This window comes from Pteropus vampyrus, unplaced genomic scaffold (assembly GCF_000151845.1).
Source record: "Pteropus vampyrus isolate Shadow unplaced genomic scaffold, Pvam_2.0 Scaffold1, whole genome shotgun sequence".
In the NCBI taxonomy this organism is placed as follows: Eukaryota; Metazoa; Chordata; class Mammalia; order Chiroptera; family Pteropodidae; genus Pteropus; species Pteropus vampyrus.
The window spans coordinates 29,350,860-29,371,048 of record NW_011888782.1 but is presented as its reverse complement, the minus strand read 5'-3'; the positions used below and the strand labels follow the sequence as shown (position 1 = coordinate 29,371,048).

Sequence of the window (20,189 nt, the reverse complement as noted above, 5' to 3'; positions counted from 1 at the left end):
AAAGTAAGAAAGAACTTGCTGTACTTATAAGTAGATTTCTCACCTCAGAACTGGGTATTGTTTAGAATCAGTTCTACTCTGGATTCTTGGATAAGAAGATGGAATTGAGGACTTCTACTTTTAACTTCTATTCACCGCAGTGTGTTTTCCCTTAACCTGTGGCATGTGGAAACTACCTTATTAGTTATGACTCTCAAACATATATTTTCTTAATGAATGGCTTAGATTAACTTGAAAAATTCCACCTTAGGCATATCTGTTTATTTTGTGCCAATAGTGAAGAACTGTCAAGGAATAAGAACATTCCTATCATTTTCCTGTTTAGCCTAAGAAGGGAGATGTGGGGATATCATCAAGAGTAGTTTTATAGTTTTATTAACAGCCACTGTTTTTTTCATTTCTCTTGTCTAACTGAATAAAAATACTAGAATATCATAAAGGTTTTTTTTTTAAAAAAAAAAAACAGAGATCACAAAATGAAATTTATTCTAGCATGGTATGTGGATATAATTCATGAGTATATGTGTGTTTGAGATTATACATACATATCTAGTATGTCTGCATTATGTTTACAAAGCTATTTTTATTTTTTAAGTAAATGTAAGTATAGCATAGTTATCCACGAGCCTTTCAGAAAATTTATCTTAGAAAAATATATTCTTACTTCAATAATGTAATTATTGTTCTAATTATTTTGATAAATTATTTTTGGAATTCACTCCTAACATGTTGGTATCTTGGTACTAAGTCCACAGATACTTATTCGTCAAAACTGAATCTCCATATTAATAATTAAAGTGTGTGACTGAGTTGGGCAATACAGTACTGTGTTCAATAAAGAAACAAAATAAAACATTCATAAAGTAGTAAAAATTCTTTTCTTATTGTTCATAAACTTATCAGTAAATGAAAAGTTCTCTATAAGGGCAAAATGACTACATTATTTGAAGAAAAGTATAACATTGAAATAGAGTGGGCTATTTTGAAGGATAAAATTTATGTGAATTTATAATCAACTTATATTATTTATAAATTAATTTTGTTATTTATCACTACTTTTGTCTGTACATGTGTGTGTGTACACATAACTACCTTAAACTCAATAAATTTGTCTAATTTAATCTAAATGATAAATCTGGATATTTGCATATGGTGTCCTTATCTTTGGATTTGACAAACCTCATTAAACATTTTACAACTGAAATTACTACACAGTTTCTAGTACTTTTCTAAATTACACACAGTACAATTCTTGTGATTCTTTCCCAATTAAGCTGTTGGAACACACTAAAGACGCAAAACACACAAAACCCAGCCTAAGCCACTTTTTTTTTTTTAAATGGGAAAATGAGATTATTCTCATCCATTGTCAAAGGCAATTCAATTCATACCGTGTTCCTAGAGAATTGACTCATCAATCCTGTGGGAAGAATAAACAGAATAATTGTGTACTCTGCTCTATGAAAGCCCAACATTTCATTGAAAACATGAATGCAAAATCAAAGATCAATTAGGAAATAAAAACATTTTTTAAATAGTGTCAGTTTGTGAAAAAAAAAAAAACAAGTAAAGATGAATTTTAATATAGACCTTCCAGTAGGTGTCTAGTGCAAAAAAAAAAAGCAACTTTTTTTCTTTATAAGGAATGGCATCTTATCAAAACTATTATGTTCTTCTAATCTCTCTTCCATCCAAACATCTGATTTCCCTCTCATACTTTGACTGTATTGTTATTTGCTTTGTTTTTTGCTGTCTTTTTGGCCAAATTCTAGGTAAACACAATAAATGAGTACTGTTGTAGAGGAGTAAATCAATGGGTTATAGTTATATTTCCTTCTTTTCCAGGGTTTGGTCTCAGAAGAATAGGGTTCTAATGAAAATCAATAATTTGGTAAAGCAAATATCATTAACAATTCCTAGAAGGATAGCTTTCTCTTCAATGCCATAAGACTTGGCATTTCCTACCCACAATAAACATTAAAACTTTGAGAAACAGAGAAAATGATTTTGTACCTTTTATCTTCCTATGGAGATCTATTATGATGAGTTATTTAAAATATTTTTCTTAATGTGAAAAAGCAGTAAAGAATAGCTCAGTTATGGCTAACATGTTTTCAAAGAAGATAAAAATTTAAAAAATAACAATAACAACAACTAATGTTAACTGAATACCTACTATACATCAGGTAATGTGGTAAAGACTTTAGATTACATTTTCTCTTAATGTCTACATATCCACACACATATACATAAACAACTATGAGTGTTACTGTTATGTTCTCTTTTTACCAAAAAGGAAACTCTAGCCGAAAAGATAACGTAATATACATCAAATCATGCAGCTAGAGAATGAATCAGACTGGAATATATATTCTGACCATTGGACATCTGCTCTTAAGCCACTATGTACTAAATCTTTATGGCTAAGTTTGGAATTTTGGCAGGTTCTTAGTCTAATAATCTAAATGTCAGGTTCAATGTAATGCAAAACAATAATAATAGTAAAGTACTTAAAAATATTTTACCATGTGTGAGCTGGTTTTTCACATGTACATTGACCTGATGTAGAAGAACAGGATTCAGCAGCAGTACTTTTTCAGATATTCTTTAAAAGCCATTCCAAAAAAAAAAAAAAAAGTCTCCTATAGGCAGGTGAATAGCATTCATTTTGGAGTTTGTGGCTGAGACTGCAAAGCATTCTGTGAACGGGTGTTCACTCAGACTATATGAATAACTAGCATGCTGAAAGTGGGTCCAAACCATGTCCTTGCTAAGCCAAAAGTAAAAAAAAAAAAAAAAAAATCCAAACAAGAAATAATGATGATTAGTAACAATGAGATTTATGTCATTTGATATTTATTATTGCATGAGATAATAATACCTCAAAGAGAGTTACATCTTCATTTTTTTCAGAACTACATATTCGGTTTTGTTTTCTATATTCGGTTAATATTTGTTATAATTATTACTTGCTGTAGCTATTTAGGCAATCAAAATGTTGTTCCAATGACCGGTACAGTACTGGTAAGTGATACTTGGAATAAATGCATATCAGCCACGTGGAGAACCTTCACTCTCAGCACCATTAGTATGAATTATTTTTCTTATCATACTCAAGTTATTCACCCACTCCGTTCCTCAAATGGGACTGTAGTACTCTTAACACCACACATTTCACAGGTATGCAGAGAATAATTCTAGCAAGTACTTTATATAAGCCACATCTCCAGATGGCTATTTCTCTGCCAATTCAAATTAAATACTCCCGCGAGAACTATTCACTATCTTTTCTTTATACTCTTTCTCTATGCTCAAAGAAGCAGCATGTTAGGAAAATAAGCAAACAAACAAAAATGACTTTTAGAATCAGCTAGACCTGAGTTTTAATCACGACACTACCACAGATTAGTTACGTAAACTTGGGTGAGTTATTTAATTTTTTTCTGTTTCCATTATCTCATCTGTAACAGAACTGATATTTACTCTAGAGCCTTATAGATAGTGAATATGAGCGTCTGGTATATATAGCAGGTTCTTCCAAATGGGAGCTATCACAACATTCCAAGTCACTCTAGTGGAAATATGCTTACAAAAAAGCTTAGGTTCACTTTAAACTCTCTATTGCTTTTCTGATAAAATTTGGATATTTCTGTTAGATATTACAGTCTTCATTTAAAAATTGCCCCATCTTCTTCACCCATTAGAATTGTAATATGGATACCTTTTTTCTGATAGTACTATTTTCCAGAAACTACCTTGGAAAACATCCTATCTCAGATTATCTTTTCTATCGCTGAAGTTCCCACCCATCATTTTTACCAAATTAACACCTTTTGACCTTAAGACACTTTCAATCTCACAGAGTAAAAATTAAAATTCTCATCAACCGCCTTCAAAATTTTTTCTATGACATTCCTACCCTAATATATCTCCTTCTAATCACCTATCACTTTCTCTATTCCTAAGATCATTCATTTCTACATATTCATTGTCTGTTTTTTCTAATCCCTGTTTCCTTCAAACCTTTGTATTCATTTCCTCCAAAGCCCTCCCTCCACATTGTTTTCCTGCTCAATAAGTATTCTATATCTGATCTTCTAAAAAACTGTGGAAATCTCACTCATTCCAGGAACACTGTGACATTACTATTTAGAAAGAGAAGCCTTAGCTGAGTTCACATATCTACCTTAGCAGAGAAATCCTTACCTTCTTAAGTCCTCCCCAATTTAGGGAAAAGCATCAGTCCTTTCAATTTGCAAATCTCACAATTCCCTCTTTAGGATTCAACTTGACTAACTGTATTCTTTTAATGTCTTCCCTTCAATCTATGTATGATGTCTTAATATCTGAGTTTGTACCCTCCTAGTGAGCATATAATGTGTCTGACTCAAATGGTAGCCTATGCAGAGAGATACTTCAAAAATATTACTGAAGCTGATAACGAGAAAGATAAACAGAAATGTGGTATTACTGGCTAACCTGCAAAACACAAAACCCTAAAATTCTAATTTTACCCAAACCAATTCTACCATCCCATGCCCAGAGGCACTTAAGCATAGAGACTGCATAGCTTACACTCACTGCTGTGAAATGCAGACCCCATACAGCAGCCGAAGTATATAAATATGCAAATCATAGATGTATACAGATACAGACTTCCAATAGAGAACACCAGCTGTCACAGACAGCAAAATCACTCTGAGGACTTGGCACTGGTGAATTGGCAAATACCCCTTGGTTGTTGCTGCCCCATCAATTATGGGCGATTTGGCTGGGTTGCATTCTTGAACAGGTTTCTCCCTCTTTTAACTCAATTTAACTAAGTTAAAGAACTTTTTTTTAGGGTTATAAAATAATCTGCGATAAATTTTGATTTGAGTTGGATATAAAGAGTTTATTATCCTCTGGACATAAACTTTCCTGCATCTTGCCATTTAAAAAAAAATCCACATCCTCTCTCCATCCTCCACCAAACAAAACAACCTAAAAACATCAAGCCAATGTTTTGTTTTTCTTTATTAAATAACTATTCGGAAAGATTCTGCTGGGATATGGATGATGGGCAATGAGAAGAATTTAGTAGTTTGTTTATTGTTTTCTTTTTCCCAGAGACTATTGAAGACAACTGGCCCAGAAAGCTCTAGTTCTTCAAGTTATCCCAAGTGATCATAAAATGGAAGTAGAATGGAGAGGAGGATGAAAAGACACAGCGAACACTGACAAACTTGTGGTACCCACAGACTATGGAATCTCCAGTTTAACACGGGAGTGAATAACAAATTTACTTCTCAACAAAGAATGGTTTACAACCATAGCGGCATTCTGAGAGAAGTAAATATGTCATCGATTTTAAATAGCAGTATTATCCAGCAGAGAGCAGATCAATAAAACCTGCATAGGTTTTTAGATGCTGCAGGATATTAGAGAACAATCCCATTTCCCCATCCATAAACCATTTCGTCCAAAAGAGTAATTTAAAATGTACCATAAATCATTATCTGCTCAGTAACCAATCAGAATTCAAGAAATATATCAACGCCTTTTTTTCTGCCTTGGAACCATCTGAAATGCTCTATTTTCGTTAACTTGTAGGCCTTGTACAGTTCTTCTGACTGTATATTTGGTGGAGAATAATAAGTTTCATTCAGATTTAATGTTTTCTTATCATAGTAAATACTAGAAAAGAAACTGACATTTTTCTTTGGAAAATGTAAAATACTCAATAATTATTAGGTGGGTGATGTTTATTGCTGTTCCAAATACAGAGGGAACAGGGCACAGATAATTACAAAGATTTGTTCCTTCCATACAAAGGTAGAGTAATGAAGAATCACAATGAAAAAGATAAAAATTTTCATCAATGGTCAATACTCTTTATATGACTCCACCCTCCACTGTGATCCTAGATGTTCTGTTAGAAAGTAAAACTATTAATCTATTACCAAGTATTTTCTGAACTTTCTATTTTTGAAGTTCTGTGTGATTTCAAATAGAAATGAGGCACATTCTGTGCATGCTGGGAGCTTTTACTAGCAGAGAAGATAAGATGTGTATTCAAATGGACACATTATAAAGTGGAATGTGATACGTGTTCAGAGAGAGATAAAATGTTTCCAGTTAGAGAAGAGAAAGCTTGCATATAGATAGAAAGATCAAATAGGCAATGATAAAGAAGCCAATCTACATAGAGTGTGCAGGGTGATTTTTTAAAAACCTCAATGGAAATTTGTTACTCCTCTGTTTAAAACCTCCAATCCAAATACACTTCTCACCTCACCCCACCCCCTCAAAAGAAGCAAAGCAAAATAAAACCCTAACATACTACAAGGCTCTATGTACCTTTCTAGCATCCTCTTGCTCACCATCCCTCCTTGCTCATCATCTTCCAGCTTATTGGCCACATACTCTACTTCTGCCTGAAATCCTCTTTCTCACACTCCATGCCTAGCTAACTCTGCTTCTACAATTTTGGGGAAGAGCTAGACTATCCAGGATATAGAGTATGCACATATGGAGAAGTTAGTTTGGAATGAGAAGTTGAAAGTGTGTTAAGACAAGGTATGTTAATGTCAGAGTATAGTTCACAAATATCTGGAAGTGATATTCAGGTCATTTTAGAATACAGAAATATAGAAGCAAGGGATACTACTTTTCTTGAAAAAAATATAAGAAAGAAGTAACAAGGACCTCAATTAGACAATGTCAGAAGCATGATTCACAAAAATGAGTTATTGATTGAATGGAAGAGATGGATGGAAATGGAGAAGTTAGAAATAACCCTGCTTTCAGGGAGATCAATTGTGCCATTATCAGCAGTAAGGAAATCAGAAAGAAGAGGAGATGCATTGGAGGAAAAGATTAATTTCGACTTGAGCACATTAAATATGAAGTATCTGGTAGACAGAATGAAATACTTATAAGGTATTTCTGGACTAGGATCACGCCCTAAAAGAAGGAAAGACTGGCAATGGAGACTTGAAATCAAACTATATAGATATTTCATTAAAGATGAGGTCATCAACAGACAAAATCTAAAGAAGGAAGAAGAAGCAACTACAATCCTGATAAAATACACAGAAATAAGATCATACAACGAAAAGATTTCAAGTTGACATAGTCTGAGAGGAAATAAGGAGGAAAGGGATTGCAAGAAAAGAAGGGGCGGGAGGCGGGCAGTTGTTGGTAGTGTGCCTAAATAGAAATCAAAGAGACTGCCATAAAAAGACTGGCTCTTTAAAAAGGCAGGGACGGTGGAGGGTTGTAAACACAGAATAAGGGAAAGACTAGGAAAAGTTGTTTTAGGCAACTGAGTTGAAAATCAGCCAGCGATGAACAGAGAGACTTCCAGAAAGCATGAGGAATCAGCTGAGGTTAGCATGACTTTGTAGGGTACTCAATAAAATGTTATGATATCCCATTTCCTAGCAACCTTTAGCTGAGAAGGAAAAGGGAATATCAAAGTTATTCATGGCCAGGGACTAGAGACGTCAAAACAAGATAAGATCAAACAGACTTGCATTTAGGGTACCAGTAAGGAGGGTGCTGAAATGTTAGACTATGGCACCCAGCTAGGGTAGATAGGCAAATGAAGCTAGGACATGGCTATAGCACCATCTAAGAAATACAGAAAGTTTTTGTTTGTTAGTTTGCTTTGTTTTAAAATCAGTATGGGACTTAGAAATTTTATGTAGGAAAGTGTTTATTCTACAATGTTACTTTGAGGAGACTGACAAGATCCTACTTACAGCCCTGTCTTTATTCCTCCCCAATGAGACTGTAATTTGTCTGTGTGTATGTAGCGGGGAAGAGGGGGTTAGGGGTGGAAGTGTGGCATTGTAGTTATAATATCTCTTTTAGAAAGAATATATCTTTGCAAGGTATAAGAAATTAAGGCCTCATCATTTTGGGGAAAAAATTATTTTATGAATTTGCTTCCACCATGGAATAAAGAAAAGAAAAAATACTCAGGTGAAGAATTGATGGAGGGTTGAAGAAGAAAAAATAAAATAAAATGAAATGGAGGTAGAAGGCATCAAAGAGAAACTGCTCTCTGAAAATATTTCTAGGTCTCTCCTTTCAATAATCATGGTTTATTATTTTTAACTATTTTGAAACTATTTTTCAGTCATAATACACAAATACACACACACATTTATAAACTAAAACTTTTTATCTATAAAAACAACACAAAAAAACTACTGTAAAAACTATTTTAGTCTATTTCATTCTATCTTCTTTTTAATGGATGTACATGTGTATTTGATGTGTGTATTTATTGTAGTTTACAAAGTTGATTATAAATTATACTTTTTGTAACTATTTCACTTAACCATTTATTATAAATATTTTTATCATGTAACAAAATGTTTTATAAAGCATAATAGCTAATGGCTACTTAGCTGTATTACTTAGAGATTTAAAAGTAAAAAATAAAGGAAAAGCCTAAAAGAACCATCAATAAATATGTATCTCAACAAAGTAGGAAGGTTTACTTAGCATAAAAATGAGTAAAAAAAAGCAAAATAGAAAAGAAAACAAGTTTGCTTATACATATGTAAATGTATAAAATTAAGTAATAAGGTAATTTAAAAACACAATATGAAATAGATAAAGTTTTAATGTCGTTGATATATGAATAGATTTTAACAGGTCAACAGGCCTTAGTGAAGCATCAGTGATACAAGCACTTCCATATAAACTCACTGATACTGCTGCTACCAATGACCTGAATAGATTCTCTTTGGTCCTGAGTTTCTTGTATCAATAATATCTAATAATAATTCTGAGTTTGGCAGATACAAGTTTCAACACCTGTATCTCATGTTCGAGCCCTAGTTTTGAAGGTGTCTGAATTTCATTTCAGCTTTTATACTGGTTGAGAGAGGTTCCCAAATGTAGAAAAGAGGTTTGAAGGCTGAGTAGTCACTCTAATGTCCATTAAAATAATTTCTTCTTATGAAATGAATTTAACTTTCTCATTCCAAATTCTGAAGATTTAAGGTATATTGTATAATTTTTTAAAAAAATAATTCTGTGATGACCACTTTGTATAAAAATCTGCATTTGCATTTCAGAAGATTTTATTTCTACACATTCATGGAAGCAGAATTACTGAGTGAAATAATACAAATATATTTTAAAACTTTGATAGACATCCCTACAATAACTTATCAAAGTTTCCGCTAATTTACACTCTCAACAGGGAGATATAAAAGTGTTAGTTTTCCCACTGACTTGCCAAATTCCAGCTACTCACATTTTGTTAACCCTTTCCAGTATTGTCGGTTTAAAAAGTACCAATTTATTGTTGCTTTACTTTGTATTTCTTTTATTATTAGTGAGGTTTTAATAATTTTTCATATGTTTGCTATTTACATGGGTCCTTTTGTAAACTGGCAATATGCCCTTCAACAAATTTTAGTCATATTTTCTGTATCAATTGTTTTCTCTCTTTATCGATCTTGTCCTATTACATTGATTAGAACCTCCAGAATAATGTTAAATAATAAAAAGTGATTTTTGGTATCCTTGTTTTATTCCTGTTTTGCCATACTACTGCTGAAATTATGCATTTTTTATGTTAAGAAAGATATCCTCTAATTAGCTCATTAAGTTTATAAGTAATTAAAAAAATCAAGAAAAGAAGTTGGTTGAATGATATATGTATTTTGTTGGTTATTGGGATTATCTCATGATTTTTTCCTTTAACTTTTTGATATAATATTTTTTATTCATATATTTCTTTATAATGGATTTTGCTTGAAAAAATTCTATTTGATTATATTTTTAATATAATTTTAGATTTTATTCACTAGTATTTAATCCTAATACCTACCTTAAGTATTATTGTATCTGTTCTAATTTTATTTTAAAATAATTTCAGATTTACAGAAAAATTGCAAGAATAATACAAAAAACTCCCATGTACCATGTATTTTTTACCCAGAGATCCCATTCAAGTTTTGTCACTTGTCCCAATAATGTCTTTTCCAGCAAACAGCTCAATGTAAGATTACATATTATACCCAGTTATAAAGTCTCCCAGTTTCCTTCAATCTAGGGCGATTCCTCTTTCTCTCCTGATTTTCATGACCTTGACATTTATAAAGATTAAGAGGCCAGTCTTTCTAAAGAATGCCCTACCATTTGGGTGTATCTTTTTATGACTAGACTTAGATTTTGATAGAAATATCACAGAAATGATGCTGTATTCTGCTCATTGCATCCTATCCTTTGGCACATGATGCCAATTTGTCCCACTACTTGCAGTGTTAACTTTGGTGTCACCTAGATTTCTCTACTTTTCTCCCTTTTCCCCCCTCTTTGTGCTTAGATAGTTTGTGAGGAGCTGCTATGAGATGTGTAAAAATCTCAGTCCTTATTTCACTTTCACCGACTAGTTTTAGAATCCATCGGTGCTTCCTGTCTGAATTAATTATTTCTGCAGTGGTTGTGAAATGATAATTTCCAAATTCTATAATTCCTTCCACATTCCATTTTAAGAGAGTTCTATCCTCTTTATTTAATAACTACTGTTTAAATTATATCAGTATTATACTACATCACTTTTATGTATTTTGATACCGAACTTGTCCCAGAATTGGGCAGTGGAAGTACCTTTCAAGCTGGCTTCTATGTACTTTTGGCATGTCTCATTTTTTCTTTTAGGATTTCCTTACTTTCTGACACAACATATGCTCCAAGCTCATGTTGTTCTTTCCTTTCCCACCTGGAATCATCTATTTCTACAAGCAACTTTTGTTCCTTTTAGTGGAGAGTGACATTTTAAAATCAACATCTGGATGTTAGATATGCTTATTGCTACTAGGGTATAAGTACTCTAAGGCCCTCTCGATGGGCAAGGTTAGGAAATATACACATATATTTACATCTATATTTCTATCTATCTATCTATCTATCTATCTATCTATCTATCTATAATCTATCATCATCTGTCTTCTCTTAAAACTCATGAATAAACATGAATAACTTCAATTTCAATCCAACACCACAGGGTTCATTTTAGCTTTCTCCTTTTCCAAATTTATACTTCTCCAACAGTGAGAAACTAGTTGTCATTATCTTTAATATATTTACTAACTTTCTCAATTGTCTTGAATGTAGCCAAGGTCCTAACCCACCATGAATGCCTCCCCAATCAGATACCCTTCTTTTATGAGTCCTGTGCCTTGTAATAGTCACTCTTCACTCAGAAACCCTCCTTGGGTAGGCCCTGGCACAGGCTGAGCTGCTTTCCCACTATACTCCAGCTTGCCTAATAGCTTTTTGACTAAAAAGAAAGGAAGGGGCATTATTGTGTTTTGTATACTTTATCATTTAGGCAGACCTAGGACTTGACAAATTTTAGACAATACAAATCATCTCATTGTCCAAAAATAAATGTTACTTATTAATAACAAAATGAAAACAATAAAATAACCTATATATCAAAAAATATATGAAGATACATATGCCATATTTTTGACTTTTAAATATATAAATTCAATATTACCTTTAATATTTTTAAGGGTACAGAGTTTTATTTTTGTTTTTGATAATGTATATAAAACATAAATGCTACTGATGATGAAAATGTATAGTGGCTTATAGTACTATATAAAAATATTTGAAAGGGTAGCTATCCTTATCTTTAAAAGAAAATCTCTGTGGAAAAACTAGCACATCTGTTAGTAGCCACATATGCTACTATGTAAATGTAAGTAAAAATAACTTATGGAGCAAACTAGCTGTAGCCAAACTATCTAGTAGATGCAGATTCAAAATGGAATAAATCCCTACCCCAAATTCTTTCTAATCAGTCAAAATTCTGAACACAAAGTATTAAAATCTGTATTGGTGCAATGATTCAAGACTGAAATATAACTAAACATTCATTGGTCTGTATCTTCAAGTAGCCTTCTTTCTTTCATGTAGAATGGGTTTTTATACTCAGCCAACTCTGGATACTAAAATAATTTTGCCTCTCTTTCCTTGCTTTTTTTTTTTCCATCTACAGAAAAGACAAATGTAGGTTAGAGCAGAAAGTATGTGGATGTAAATAGCTAATTTATTTTAACTAAAAGATGGACTGCATATACATATTGAGAGCTTGGAGATAGAAATTAATTTTGGGTGGATGAGCTTGATTTAGATAAAACTTTAAGTTCTTCCTACAGGGGAACATCAAATTAAAACTGCATGACATAATATTCTCAAAAATTTTAGCCCCAAAGTTCCATTTCTCCCCATTACATTAGCTGTCTGATTGCTGATGTGAATAGTGATGTCTTTAAAGTCTGAACATGACCTATTAACAGCTAATCAAGGGGCTATTGTTGGAAAAATTAAGCTGAAGAGTAGGAAAATTAGTAGACTTCAGCATGTAAAATCCAAATAAGAATTTCAATTAATCACAAAGATTCTCAATAATCAACAGAATTAACCCTCAGATCAAATCTAAGTAAAGAAGATTCCAAATTCTTAATTTTATTAGAATGCTTTAAAATATAAAAATTGCCAGTCTAAATTCAATAAAAACACAGTGTTAAACTTTCTGTCTGAAATTTTGTAGGCCATGTTAAGTCATTGGGAAAAAAAATCAATGCAACATGATCGTAATTAAAGAAGAGAAGAAAAAGAATGTAAGAGAAGGGAGAACTAAGGAAGTAATGAAAGAAGGAAAAACAGATAAAAAATTAAGAGAGATATAAAGAATGCCTGCCTAGAGTGCTGGGTAATAGTTTTGGTCAGAGTTAGGAAAGTTTAATAGGATTGTGAAATGCTGCTAAAAATTTAAATCTTAGAAACCATAAGTTTGTGACTAGTATGCTTGGAAAAAAAATGACATTTATGTTTCCTAACTTTGAGTTTTCAATTGTTAAATTAAAAGGGAATCTACAAACATTACACTTATAAGTCAATAAATTCTGTAAGTCAATATGAGATACAGGAAATGTAGCTTTTTAAGTTGTGGATTTGAAAAGAAAGACCAAACATGTTTGGTCATATTTTTCCTCATAATTATATTGATTTAATTAAGATAATTATGCAATAAATTTCCTTACAAGTAATGGAGAGATTCTCACAATCCATGTATGTTATTTGAGTCATGGTGGTGAGAAAAATTTCTGAAATTCTATTTAATATTATAGTGAAATTTAAATATTAACTTAGAAATACATTTATTTTTTAATTATCTCCAATTTTAGTATATGCAGGTTAGACCATTTCTAAAATAATGTTAACCAAATCAGAGTAGCATAAGAAGAAAGCAAAAGACTAAATGTGGAAATGACCACTCTACTATGGGTACCAGACTCAAGAATATGTAATAAATAAATTGAAAATATGATGAATGTTGTAAGGTATGGCAAATGAGATATTTAAATTTAAGTTCACATCTTTAAAATATCGTCATGTCAGGATTTCCTTTGTATTCACACGTATGGAGATTCTTAATGTTACAGTTTTTTTTTTAAAAAAGTCTGTTTTCAGAACCACTATTTCCAGGGCTCAAAAATATAAAATCAATCTATGTTTTCCATGATTATGCAGGTTTATTTTATTTTGTCTTTTAGTTTTCTACTACAAGGCACTAGTATGTGCTCCACAGAATTTTATATATAATACGATACTGTGTCATACTGGAAAATGAGCAGTAAGTAGCAGCAAATTCCTCTCATTGATCGCTTAGATTCTTAGAAAAATAGTTCTTGGTTTTTCACATATATCCAAATCACCTGTAGAGCATACTGTATTTGAAAACTTTGGCCACATCCCCAGATATTCTGATTTAATTGTTCTGAGATTCTCATGAATCTGCATTTTGACAAGTATAATAAATCTGAATGTTGACCTGTTGCAGGTTATGAGAGTATCACATAAAGAGAAACATTGCCTTAACATAAGTGCCTCCATCTAGGGTACAATCAGAAAAACACAGAAACCATAGAAGGGTAACTTTTGAAGAAGGAATTGTCATTATTAATGAGAATTATGCTGGAGTAATCAGTTTATTTTATTAAATTTAAGGGTGATATTTTCTTAATCCTCGATCTTAGAATCTGTAAAGGAGATGATGTAGGAACCAAAATATCTGGTTTTAGAAATGGGTCACACAATTTATTAAGTCTCTCAAATGCATATTTATATTTGAAAAGCCTTGGCTTTCACTGAAGCAACATTTATTACCACTAATCACAAATAATCCCAAAGGTCATTATTGATTTGTACATTTGCTGATGCAAAACTTTCACCTGTGTACCGCATGGGGAAGCTGTGTGAAGATATCATTTAGTAAAGATTGAGTTTAGCAAACCATATAGCATATTTATTTCAACACAGGATATTTGGGGTGGAATGACCCTCTTGAACTTATTTTAAAAACTTACTTTATTTGTGAAAAACAATTATCAAAATAAGCAAGAAAATGTTAGAGATGTTGAAAAGTCACTAACATGGTGGGACTATATATAAAAGGAAAGAAGGATGCACCAGGGAAAATGCAATGCCAAAAAAATATGAAGGGGTACAAACGCTTAAAAATTTTAAAAGATTTTTAAAGTCTAGAACAGTTTTTATGTTTCAATCACTTTTTTTTTTTTTTTGTTCAGCTTTGACACTTGAAAATGGATAGTTTGGAAAGAGAGGAGATTTTCTTTCCATAGGACTAGTTTAGTCAAGTAAGTGGCCTTGGAGGGCCTAAGGTGTTACTATGAAAGTTAAGATATTTGGGAGTCTACATGGTCTCTGACTCATGCCCAACGAGATTCATCTTAGAAGGATTTAGGGGTGTAGCACTATCTGAAATCAAATGAAATTATGCTAGATTATTTTCCCAGATGTTCCTAGGTATACAATTCTATTAAAAAGTTTCTCAATATGTGGTCCCTGAACCAGTAGCATTGGCATCCCCTGAGAGCTTTTTAGAAATGTAAATTTTCAAGACCCACCAAAACTACTTAATCGAAACTTCTTGGGGAGGTCTCACCAATCTAAAAGGTAACATCCATATGTTGCTGATGTGTGCTGTGTGTTCTCCTCAAACATAATAAAAGTGAGTAAGAACTTTAATGTGATGCTAGTCTAAGAAACCATTTAGAATCCTAAAGAAGTAAAGCTAAAGATGGGACAACTAAAGAAAATGCATTGGAGGGACCCAAAATAAAAGCTGAAGGAGCCTATAGCTATAGCAAGGGTAACAGGCAAGGGTGACAACTATTAGACTCTAGGCAGCATCCCGTGGGCAAAAGTGAGCCTTATGAGAGATACTGTAACAGCAGCTAGTAACAGCATCATAGTGGTCATCATCAACATCATGTACTGCCTGAGAACACATGATCTCCAGACGCTGGGCTAAAGGCTTACATACACCATCTAATTTATTACTTATAATAAATTTAAAGTATTTAAAACATTTAACTTTACCTCTACTTTACATATAGCAAAACTAAGCCTTAGAGAAATTAAGTGGTTTGCCCCCAAATTTATTTAAGTAGTGAGAAGAAAAAATTGAGATTCGAACAAGGCAGTGTAAATGCAAAGCCCATCTTTGAACTGCTATTCTTTAGTGATATCCCAGAGCATCTTTGAGCAAAGGGTGGCCTAACAACTGAGCAAGGAAAAAGACCACAGTATTTATTTAATGACTAGTTAAATTAGATTTGCAGAAACCATGGAAGGTGAGCAAAGTAGAACTTGAAAAACTCAAAAGATCCTTATATTCTGAAGGCAGGTGCTATGGGGTTAGAGGGAAGAAGGATGACAGCCCCATCTAGAAGCAGAATCTTTGAGGTGGAAGAAACATGTTATGGTTGAGGCATGGAGCAATAAGTGATATGAACAAACATCATAAAGAAAAGGAACCCATGACATAATCACAAAATTGAATATCCTAAGGGGAAGTGGTTCATCCATCTGGTGCTAAAGATCAAATGTCAGTATCCATATAATTGTCCAAAAAATCCCCCTTCATGACTCAGGCTCAAAGAGGAGATAATCCTTTCTTCATCTCCCTCTGTTGCTCATTTTCTGTTTCAAAGAAATATGGTTAAAATGAAAATTCAGTAATATCTTGAATTGGACAGATATAGGTATGAAACTCTGTCCTCAGTCAATAGGGATTCTTGAGCAAGCTCCTAATTATTTCTGAACTTTAAGCTTTTGCATGTCTATAATAAAGTTATTAACATGAACTTAATAATATTATCAGAATTAAATGAGACAAAGAATAAATAATACCTGGCACTTAGTAGGTTCATCTCCATCCCTTAATATTAAGTTAAATTGAAGTTAATTTCACTTGTGCTGATATGACATGGAGGTGTACACAGTAGAATCTACCCTAGTTCTAGCTCTAACTCTTTCAAGATGGTCATGTTTATAGCTGAAAAGTATGCAGATAAATAAGTAAGAAGGGGGATGACATTAGGCATTTGGCATTAAGAGCACAGATGTAAATATAAATGTGGTAATTTCTAAAGTTGTAATAAAAATATTTCCATTCCAGTAAAAAGTGCTTCACATTTGATTCCAGGTTGTCTTGGCTTCAAACTACTCCCTGAACTCTTCATGTGATCTTGAGCAAGTAACCTAAATTTAATGAACTTCTGTTTCCTCATCTAGAAACCAAGGGATACAATATTTAGATTGTCCAATTTTATTCAGTATAGGACAATACATGATTTCTAGTGTGGTCTCTACTGGCTTTTCAATGACATGAAAGGCTGTAAAGGTACAAATGTTGCACAGAAATTTCATAATATAATGTGAAGTTGGCTATTAGATAAAATCTGTTCTAAGGGACCTTAAGTAAACTGGTTATCTCTTCTCCCTTTGCCATCGAGGTAGAACTTCTTTTGTTTTGAGATATGTGTGTGTTTGTATGTGTGTGTGTATGTGAATGTGTGTGCTTGTGTTTTGAAGGAGTTGGTAAATTAACTCCTTACATACTTAGAATTCTCTAGTTATGTTTAAACATTTAAGTGGGGTGACTGAGATCCAAGCCCTGGTGTCTCTTGTTATTAGAGCTCGAGGACTCTCTATTAAACTAAAAGGAAAGCATTCTATGCTTTGGCTATCATAGGATCTTTGCAAGTCAGTAGACATGCCTTTTAAAAGCAATAAAATGAAGCTGTCAGCCATTGCAAATGGACCAAGATGAAGATCACATGACTAAACCACCCCTGCACCAGGCAGTCTCTGATGTATTTTACTCCAGTTTCAATCTATTAATCAGAGGAGTTGGAAGAGCAATAATTTAAACGCTGCAATAATCAATTCCATAACACATTAATAGAGGCTAGAGTCAAACTTTGCCACACCACTGACTACACTGGAATCTTGACAGGAGCTCTAGGGCCATGCCTAATTTGCATTAAATTTACATAAAATTGTAAATCAAGAATACATGAACATAGCCCTAATATTTGTTAGTGCTTAGATCTTTCTTGTTAGATGGATTTAAACTCCTGGTGTTTCGACTTTGCTTGCAATAAAATTGTGCAGCTGATCAGTTTTGTTCTTTCTATAATTATGGGGAAAGAGACCTACGAGAGTTATAGTTTGAGTTTTCATCTTGTAAAACTATGACTCAGATGTGCCCTTGGAAACCCCAGTCTAGGAGCAGATTGTCCCCGATGACTTTGCAGATCCTTGTCACTGAATTTGCTCACAAATAACTTGCCATTAGATGGAGACACAAACTAGATAGAAAGCTGACCAGCTGAGAGGATGCTGATGCCTCTAGAAATTTCTATTTTTTCAAACAACATCTACTATCATAAAAATAGATAATTAGTGATATTCTTTAGGCTAATGACAGATAAAAATCAGACCTTCAGATAAGAATCTAGTACTTAACAGCATGATAAAGTAGACTTCACATGGTCTTAAGTATTCTTTGTGTAGTGTTCCTCTTTCAACTTATTCCAACAGCTGTGGCCTTTGCTGTGTGTTTTCACACTCAGTGCTAGGAGAAAACATTCTCACCAAGGGTACTGGCTCCAGTGGCAAGACTCATCTCTCTATATTCTCCTTAGTACTCTCATTTTAAGTCTATTCTTTTATAGAGAAAATAGATACTTAAGTGCCATAATGTATTTGGAATTGTTCTTTTTTTTCCCCCCAGAAAGGATTATGCACGTATTTTATATATCGTAATTATTCTCTGCCTCCCACCTCTCCTTTACCACTCACCTATCCCACTGTTTTCTTACCTTGCACGATCAAGTAAACTTGAGAGGTCTTGGGCTCATGCTGTGTCTGAACTGAACAAGTGTAAGAACCCTCGTCATAGACATCCACCTTCTGGATTCGGAGGCTGTATTCCAGAGAATGGCGTTTCTCCAGCTCAACCCGGGGGTCCAGAGACCACTTGTCATGCCCAGCAAAAATGATGCCAGAACGGTTCAACCAGGCCACCTTCGAATTCTTGTCCTCTACAACGCACCTGGCAGAGCAGAATAACAACATTAGAGTCTTAGCCATACCTGCATTTGCATTCCCTCTCCACATGATTCGACTCGACAAGACCAGTCAAGAAAAATAATTATATGCAGGATAAACCATTGTTATGCTGTTTCTTAGACTCTTAAGTATCATTACTATTTGTCCTTTAAGATCTAATTACCAACCAATGGATGGATGTCATTATATTAGACTCAATACAGCAATAAACAATCTGAGTATGAGTAATGCAGGCAAATAAAGTTAAATGAGTATTGATTTCCCACTGGGTTATCTTCTTGTCTAGGAAAAGGTCATTCATACAGAACTCCATCTGTTTAAGTAACTTTGAGAATTAAATGATTGATAATGTGGCACATTTACTCAGTTCTGAATTGTACTTATTCTTTCATAAGTATTTTCTAAGTCTTGTGTGATGATATATTCAAGTTACACCCCACCACTGTAAGATTTAGACTAGATTTCAGAGTTCACATCTGATTCATATGAGTTTAGAATGCCCACTCTCAAGAGTAAGAAGTGTGTAAAGTAGGTCTAAGGGTAACTGGGTAGGTGTTGTGTCAAGGTAATCAAAGTTAACATCACCTTGCCTAAATATAGTTCCAACAATTGAGGGCAGCAAGTTTTCTGCTAGCAAGAGACAACTTGCTACCAGCATTTCTGGCCACTTTAGAATGAAGTCGATCTCTTATGAGAGATGAAGAAACCAATTTTGTAGTTCCTAGTCCAAGAAAGGTGAAGAAAAAATGCTTATGTGAATGACTACTTATTTTAGAAACCTAACGGTCTCTTTCTGAAACTTAAAAGGACAAAGAATACAGATTAGTGGAGAAGGGGTAAAAATTTCACGGTGAGTGCAGTTTTCTTCAATTCTAGCAAGAATCTGGAAATGAAAAAATTCAAGCAAAAAAAAAAAAAAAAGAAAAAGAAAAAAACCAACTCTCTGTATCACTTTGGCAAGATTTATATCTGCCCCACAGGAAGATTGTCCCAGACACTGTTCACCGCTGCAGAGCCAGCTGCTCTGCACTCTGAGGAATGAGGGATGGACAGAAGGAGCCAGGGGCATAACAGCCAAACAATTAAAACACCATGTTCCCCTGTATTTTCCAAACCAAGTTAAACCCAGGTTTCCTCTCAGGTCAAAACAGCCAGGCATAGAGATTCCACACCCATGCAAAGATAGGAAATTGATGTTTTATCCACAGGCTGTCCACTGTAGGGATACAGAGGCCAATTTGTATCTTTCATGAAAACAAGAAAAGCTGAGTGTTTTAAAAATTCCTCATCTATGGTACAGAAGACCTCTTACCCCATTAATTGTTGGTGAATTATATATTTTATTTGGCATAATTATTTAACTTTTTGGGTGCCATGGTATATAGGTCTTTCTTTTCCTCCCCACTTATTTATTTTCATGAACACAAGTAGATTAAGGTATCATTTAGTATCTCTATTACTCAATATTTGTTTCTCTGCCATACGAATATTATTGGGATTAATTATACGCATTCGATAATTTAGAACATCTCCATGAGGAAGTGCAAAGCTAACTTCATGGATACTTGCTGCTTCTTTCCAGAATCTAATTTACTTTTCCTGTTCTATTTTGTATGGCATCATTTCTCTGTCATTGATGATATTGTGACACTCCTCGACATAGAATCATTTATAAATTAAATGCACTGTTTGCTGTCTTCTAGATCATAAATGAAGTTGTTGAT

The 20,189-nt window shown here is 33.4% G+C and overlaps 1 protein-coding gene across 1 annotated transcript in view; it reads right to left on the bottom strand.

The window, feature by feature from the left end:
• LSAMP (limbic system-associated membrane protein) overlaps positions 1-20,189 on the bottom strand; it is a 293,017-nt gene that overhangs the window by 257,262 nt on the left and 15,566 nt on the right. The window contains exon 2 of the mRNA XM_011355436.1: positions 18,216-18,448. Coding sequence (XP_011353738.1) covers positions 18,216-18,448 — 233 coding nt within the window. The remainder of the gene's footprint in view (positions 1-18,215; positions 18,449-20,189) is intronic.